Source organism: Austrofundulus limnaeus, unplaced genomic scaffold (assembly GCF_001266775.1).
Source record: "Austrofundulus limnaeus strain Quisiro unplaced genomic scaffold, Austrofundulus_limnaeus-1.0 Scaffold742, whole genome shotgun sequence".
In the NCBI taxonomy this organism is placed as follows: Eukaryota; Metazoa; Chordata; class Actinopteri; order Cyprinodontiformes; family Rivulidae; genus Austrofundulus; species Austrofundulus limnaeus.
The window spans coordinates 113,390-121,423 of record NW_013953144.1 but is presented as its reverse complement, the minus strand read 5'-3'; the positions used below and the strand labels follow the sequence as shown (position 1 = coordinate 121,423).

The 8,034-nt window shown below is 40.6% G+C and overlaps 1 protein-coding gene across 2 annotated transcripts in view; it reads left to right on the top strand.

Moving 5' to 3' along the window:
• Positions 1-15: 15 nt before the first annotated feature.
• The window catches only part of LOC106532276 (protein phosphatase 1H), a gene marked incomplete at its 3' end in the record, with an annotated part of 30,583 nt that continues 22,564 nt past the window's right edge, over positions 16-8,034 (top strand). Inside the window, 1 exon segment of one of the 2 annotated variants that reach the window (XM_014028298.1) lies at positions 16-438. In XM_014028298.1, coding sequence (XP_013883752.1) covers positions 206-438 — 233 coding nt within the window. 2 annotated transcript variants of the gene reach the window in all.

Here is an 8,034-nt window from a genome sequence, read left to right as displayed (position 1 = left end):
TGTGTGTGTGTGTGTGTGTGTGTGTGTGTGTGTGTGTGTGTGTGTGTGTGTGTGTGTGTTCTATTTCCGCGTTCACTGGAGGCGCTCCACAAATGACTCTCCGCCGCCGCCTTTGCTGTGCGTCAGCGGCGAAAGCGCGTCTCTGTGTGCGGGGATCTGTCTGCAGGGACACGGGGAGGAGGACCCCCGGTGCCGCAGCAGCAGCATGCTGACGCGGGTAAGGTCGGCGGTGGCCAGCCTCATGGGAGGTATGATGGCCGGAGGCTCCAACGGAGATCACCCCGACGGCCCGGACCTGCCGCTGAAATTCCCCTACAGCAGACCGGACTTCCTGGGACTGTCGCCGGATGAGGTCGAGTGCTCGGCGGATCACATCGCGCGACCGATCCTGATCCTGAAGGAGAGCCGGCGGCTGCCGTGGTCCACCGGCTACGCAGAGTGAGTCAACCTGCCTCTGTCTGCGTCCATGTTTTTATTGTGACGGAGCAGAGGCAGCATCTTTCACAGCGAGCGCTTCTCCCATTGTTGTGATGATGAGGATGATGATTGTGTTTACTGATGAAGAGCACCGCCTGTTTAGCTCTCACTTGAACACGTTGTGATGAAAAAAGATAAGCTTCTAACAATGCCAGCGGATGTTTTGCCCGTGTCTGTTTGTGTGTTGTGTGTCTGTTAGCAAAATATCTCATGAACCACTCCTCAGATCTGAATGAAACTCTCAGGAAGCAATCACTGGGTTCACATCTACAAGTCCTTTTGGAGTTACAGCCTGTCCTAATGGCTGCTACAGCTGATTAAACAAACACAAAAAGGCTATAATTTAGTCAGTCCTGCCAAAACTGAGCTAAGATTTGGTGTTTAGCCGAGATTCATCCCTAAATAACTAAAGCCCTAACTGATTACACAAGATCACTAAAAGTAAACTGCCTGTCTGTTAGCAAAATATCTCATGAACCACTGGATGAGCTTTAATGAAAATTAGGGGAGACCGGGGACAGTTGCAACACTTTTTACATTTGACTCTGTTACTCAGTGGTTTGAATTAGACAAACTAAATTTTATCTGTCTGTTAATAGTCAAAACCATTTATAGATGATTAAATCATGTACATTCTTCACTATTTGTATTTGAAAATGAAAAGTCAGATGTTACAACTGACCCCGGGGCCGGGGACTGTTNAATTAGAACTACACCCACAGCAGCCCTTGAAGTCCTACTGGACCTGACTCCACTGGATCTACACATCCTAGGGGAGGCTGTATCCAGCGCGGTGAGGTTACATCAGTCTGGCAGGTGGAAAAGCCTACCTGACTCACAGCATACCAGAATCTGGGACTGGGCAGTTACTGCTGTTCCAGTAACTGCAGAACCTGGAGACAGAATGGTCAAAAAACACAATTTTGAACTCAGTTTTAAGACAGAGATTGAAGATAGGTCAGCCTGGAGTAATTTCTCTATGGTGGACCTGTCTACAAATTATTTCTACTGCTTTACAGACRGATCCCTTATAAAGGGGTCAGCAGATGCAGGGGTGCTGATTCTGCACAACCATAGCAAGAGAGAGTATAGTTACCCACTAGGCGGTTTTGTAAAGGTATCTCAATCACTTCTAAAAGATTTTCCACATTAACATTTTAGAAAACATCATAGTCATCATGGCCTTTAGAAAAATATGTTGTTGTTTTTGTGTGAGAGGTCACCTCCAAATAAATGTTATTTTGGAAATCACAACAGCTCCCTTTTACTCAATACTTTTAATACTTACGTACATTTGTTAGAAATAAAATTTTGATACTTATGTACAATAAATGTAAGATACTTATGACTGCAGATTTCATACTGCTGGCAAAAATGACCGAAATCTAAGAAGTAAATTTTTTAGAGGAGAATTAAATTTTCAACCAAAGTAATTTTACGGTACTTGTACTTTCACTCAGCTATCATTTTGCAGTACTTTCTATACAAGACTGGATGAGATGATTGCTCAAGATTATTATAAGGTGAAACAAAATATTCACAGAACAAAATATACTTGGCTACCCCCCTCCCCCACTCTTTGAAAAATAATATGGAGTTAGTATGCATTATTCTGATCCCTCCATCAGCTCGGATTAGTGTTTGTCATTTAAAAGAACGAGCCGCTTTAATTAGTGATGTAAATGTCATCATCATTCTGTCAGGGTTTTGATGCCTTTATTCTGAGCAGCAGGGCTTAGGCTGAAGCTTAAAATGAAATAAGAAGAACGTTAAATCTCTGCTGATGGTCTCCACATAGCGGCTGATAACACATTAAACAAGAGACCTCCGGGGCATGATGGCTCTCAGATTGGCAATAAAGACTATCCTAACTATTTTGAACAGCTACAAGAATGAAAATGAGTCATAAAACAAAAAGAAAGGGGAACAAAAGAAAGCCATGAGGATTTTCACAGTTATTATGTGATCACAGATCAGTTTGCATTGTTCTTGTTTAATTTTACACAATTTTTTTGCAACATATGTCTCTCCATTTGTTGTTTCTTTATTTAATTCACCAATCATTTCTTTTGTCCTCAAATAAAAAAAAAATACTTTTTCATACACAAATTTACACTGTTTGGCATTAAAATAAGAACATTTGTAATAATTTGTTGGACATTTTTCACTTTAATTTTGGATGGTGTTATTTCAATGAGCTTATTGAAAGAAAGTCTGGACACTGAGGTGCTAAATCCAAATGTAATAATTGTGTTTCGTTCTCCCAGAACCACTCTGTCACATTTTGAGTTTGATGAATCCTGGCATTCTCATCTTGAATTTTGCATATGCAATCAGGACATGAAGTACTTATTTTTAAAAACATTGGTCTTTCCGTATATTCCAGCAGTCAAACATCATTTTTGGGGGTGTTTATGTTGCTGGACCATTCTAGTTGAAGTAAATCTAAATTATAACAAAAATATTGGAACTAGATGTAATAAGTGCATAACTTCAAACAGGTTTGTTCTAAACATGATGTGTCTGTTCTCATCAAGCAGACAATTCTCCATCACTAGGGAATTTATCCTTTGTTACCTCTGTAAAACAAAGCCTTACCTTTCTTTTAGCCTCACTGATAAATAGATTTGGCATCCTTCTAGAAGGCCAAACTCTGATGGTCAAAGGTTTTCTTTTGCTAGTGATCAATATGGGCGCAACTACATTGCTTTTTTACAGCACCTGGCGGTCTCCCATCCAAGTACTAACCAGGTCCAACCCTGCTTAGGCCTGCGTCACACGGAAATATTTTAAAATAATCTGATGATTTTCAAAGACTGAAAGAGCCCCCCAGGTGAGGATAAAAATATCATGGATATACCAGGTTTGGCCCTACGGTGTGTGGTGTACAGCCACATGATGGGCAGATATTTCATGAGCATTCAGGTATCAGTCTAAAATTACACGAGTCTTCTTGAAATCTTGTGATAATTCAAATGTCAAAAGCAAAATCTCGCGTGACCTCCATGTGAGTTCAGAGTAAATAAACATTTGAGACGAGGAGGAAACAATGTTGATCTTTGTGGACTATTTTAAACAGAAAAAAAAAAATTCCAAATGACTTTTAATGTCCACCGTACAGAGCCCGCGAGGAGACATGGGAGATTTTTTTTCTTTTGCATTCCCACGCAATAGTATTGCGTTGCCTCGCAATACGTTTTGCGTTCCCTCGCAAAAGTAGTTTATCACTGTTGCGCCTGCCGGTTTATTAACAAACTCACATGTTCACCATTAGCGAGTTAGCCTACTGCTTTAATTCAGCTTCAGAATGAATATATCACTCAACCACGCATGGAAGTATGTCATATGCAGATATTTTAACACAGTGCAGCCACGCATCATCAATGTCAATTTCAATAACTTGTGGCAACACATCCTGTTTTGGTAATCGGATATTTCAAAAAAAAGTCTGATTTAAGTCAGTTCATATACAAAACACTCTTTTGCGTGGGAACTCAAAACAATTTTGCAAGGTAACGCAAAGATATTGTGAGGTAACATGCGAGGGAACGCAAAAGAAACCCCCCATGTCTCCTCGCAGGCTCTGTACCATCAGACTATCTGGTGAGTTATGACAGTTTTTTATGTTTTCTGTATTTTGGATTCCCCTCAGTGTTTACGTCACCTTGATTTGTGATTGGCTACCTGTCTCATTCAACAGGCTGTGAGCTCGTTTGTTCTCGGGTGAATGCCACACACGCTTTGATATCAGGCCCAAAAAAAAATCTAACATGTTGAATATCCCCAATTGAGATCGGAGCGGTCCCGACATCCTTCCAAGCCAATTAGATCTCTCTTAACTCCCCACACAAGGCAGGAATACCTGCTATGATTGTCTTTAGAGCCATCGTGATAATCTGGACATCCTTGCCAGAAGGGCAAAATCGGACCAGAATCCGGCACCATTATCTTGCCAAGTGACACAGGACTTGGCTTCTGAGCTCAGATGAGATCTGGTGTGTTCAGGGTGGCAAGGTAAAATTTTACCAAACACACACAGAAATAAAGGTCTTTTAATGTTTGAGGAAGCCCTTTACATCTCAAAGGTGGTCCTTTTGCTTAGGCCCCACATCAGCAAATGTTCTTGAGTCATGATTAGCTGCTTAATTGTCACAAAGTTTCAGAGAAAACTACTTGGAGCCAGAACATCTACCTCATTTGGGAAAATAATGTTTTTTGTTGTTATCTAACTGTGTGTCCTGCATTTGCCTCTGAGATAACTAAACAAAATTGATGCTGCGCTGAAAAAAAGAGATCCAAATTGCCAAACTGCTCCAACTGTCTTCTACAATTTATTTGTAATGTAAATTATTTTCTGGAGCCAGAAAAAGGCTGAACCTAGAGTCTTCTGGTGGCCTCCACAGTTCAGCAAACTTCTTGGTTGATGTTTCAACCAGTCGCAGTGCATCACTTCAGACATGACAAACTTCTGACTGCATCAGCCTCTTGAACATGAAGTCAAATATTTTCACAACAAAAGAGGAAGTAAAGAAATGTAGTGGTCCTTCACGCATGTACTCATGAACAGGGCACTTCCTCTCACTGCATTAATATGCTTTAAAGGGATCCATGATTAGTTGTAACATTAGACTTTATTTAATAAACATAAATTTTAACTGTAAAATAAAAATGTAAAAATACTGTAGGATGTTCAGTTTTTATCATTTTTAAACTAAAAGTTTTAAAATGTATTACACAGAGGGGGCCATTTTATTTACACACAAAGCATTCTGGGTAAATTATGACGTGGATAGGTCCTCGGTGCGAGGCTGCTAGCGAGCTATATCCACCCTGAAGGTTAATCTTGGACAATATCTGACATTTGGCTCTTTTAAATGAAACCAGAGAGCATTGACAGAGAGGAGAAGGTAGAAATGACTCAGCCTGTAACTGAAAATATGGATGGAGGACAACAGAGCTGCTTCATGGAAGAAGAACCTCAGCTTAGCCTGTTAGCCTTAGCATTAGCCCAGATGCTATCACCATATATATGTATTAGCTCAGCGCTACACATTCTCCTCTCGTCACTGAGGTCCTCCATCCACATGACAGAGAGGGGAACACAAAAATGACTCAGGCTGCAACTGAAAATATGGATGGAGGACCTCAGTTTAGCTTGTTTGTCACGCTAGCACCGAGTTAGTACATATAAGGCAATATAGTGTTGGTGCTAGCACGAAGGCTAACAGGCTAAGCTGAGGTTCTTCTTCCATGAAGCAGCTCTGTTGTCCTCCATCCATATTTTCAGTTACAGGCTGAGTCATTTCTACCTTCTCCTCTCTGTCAACGCTCTCTGGTTTCATTTAAAAGAGCCAATCGTCAGATATTGTCCAAGATTAACCTTCAGGGTGGATATAGCTCACTCACACCGAGGACCTATCCACGTCATCATTTACCCAGAATGCTTTGCGTGTAAATAAAATGGCTCCGTCCGTGTTAAAATATATTTTTAAAATTTTACAAAACTAAACAGCCTACAGTATTTTTGCAGTCTTTATTTTACAGTTAAATATATGTTTATCAAATAAAGTCTAATGTTACAACTAATCAGGGATCCCTTTAATAGATTTTCATAAAACACAAACTATAAAGTAGAGAAACAGATTTTTTAAATGATGATCTAACAACATTGTCAAGAAACTTTCTGGACTCCTGAACACCTTTGGCACATTTCTTTGGGGGCAAGAAACTGCAAGGAACAAGAGTAAATGTACTGGAAGGAGATACTGTGAAGTAAATGGTTGCAGATGGCTGTGTTAAGCTGGCAGAGGACAGTGGGAAGGACGGGCGAGGGTTGAGGGTGGGTAGGGGGGGTTGGCTTACTTTGGCACACTAAAAGCATCTGGCATCACCAAACTGCCACCCTCATCGTCACTGATAAAAATAAATAAATAAAAACGCCTCCACACGTTATTCCACTCCACGTTTGGTTTATCTCACCACCCAGCATTCAGGTGGACAATGAGCCTGAAAATCTATTGTGTCCACCCGGTGCTGCAGCTTCCTGCTGTTTGTGCTGTGCATGTGCATAGCTCTAGCTTTATGGTAATCTCATCGCAGGGCCAATGGTGTCTCAGAGGACCGGGCGGTCACAGGTAAATAGAAGCACAATAGAGCTGCTGTACACGGGAGGGGAGGTTTTGTCGAAAAGATGGAAATGTCACTTCTTCAGCACAGGCCTCCCTTGAATGAATTGATTAAGATGTGCATATTGAGCTCCCTAGGGGGAACCCCCTTTATACTTTCATATTTTATCCTGCTACTGTAAGCTTTGCTGAGTCTAATGACTGAAATTACAAGTGCTTGTTGAGTCTTAAGTTGCAGACCTTGGAAAATAATCAATGTTTGTGGCTTGGTCTCTGGTGCACAAAAGGCAGCAACAAATAAGAGCTTTGTTCCCTTTACAACAACTCTCAATTAGTTATAATTCAGTTTTTGCACATTTTTGTGCTGCTTTAACTGCATTTAAAGGCACATTGTGTAGTATTTGTTGTTTTCAGCGACATCTAGTGGTTGAGTGGTTGAATCATCCTCCCTGGTCCTCCCCCCACCCCCACCCCCCACTTCCAAACGCAAAGGAGTTGCTACGGTGTCTCTCAGGTGTCAAAAACCTTTGATAATTCCAACCGCGATGTCTACCAGCAGCTTCAGGGCTAGTGATGTTTCAAGTGGTAAGATTATGAGCTTTAATAAGTAAAATTATCCCAGCTACACTAGCTATGTTTACATGCACAAAATTTTTTGATCTGACTGAAATGTATTTGGATTAAATAATTCAAATGTATTGTTTACATGGACACAATCCGATCATGAAAAGTGTTTACATGCACAGGACTTTTATTCAGAATAAAAGTCCGCACATGCGCAGCATTGTAAACTTTCAGCTCTACTTCCGTGTTACAAACGTGAACAAAGCTCTTCTGTGCACTCAGGACGGACCCGTTTCAGCTTTTAATAATAGTAGAGACGTTGTTACTCCTCAGTTGAGCTGCAAATGAAGCAATAAGTGTTTTTTATTTATATTTTTTGTGAAGCAACGTCTGCTGTTTGTTTCGTTTTTCATCTGTTAAGAGAGCATGGAGGAAAAGTTCTGTGGGGTGCAGCGCAGCTGGAAACTAGTGCTGCTGTCCCACCTCCTCTAAGAGCAGAACCGGGTGAATGAAAGTCAGAAGACATGCACACACAGGTCAGTTTTCTACAATCAGAATAAGATGATCAGATTAAGTGTTTACATGAACATCATTCCGATTATAAATCGGCATAACCCACCCGACTCAATTGGATTAAAAATTCATTCGCATCAAGCTCAATCGGATAAGAATAATCCAAACGGGCTGTTTACATGATGCATTTTTATTCAGAATGACCTTTTAATCCAATTAATTTTTGTCCATGTAAATGTATGGAAGCGAAAATGTAACAATATTGTAATTAAAATRGATTAATAAAAATGCTGTTTCATTTTCAACATGTACCTGAATTTTTTGTCTCATAAGTAAAATTATAACTAAATAATCC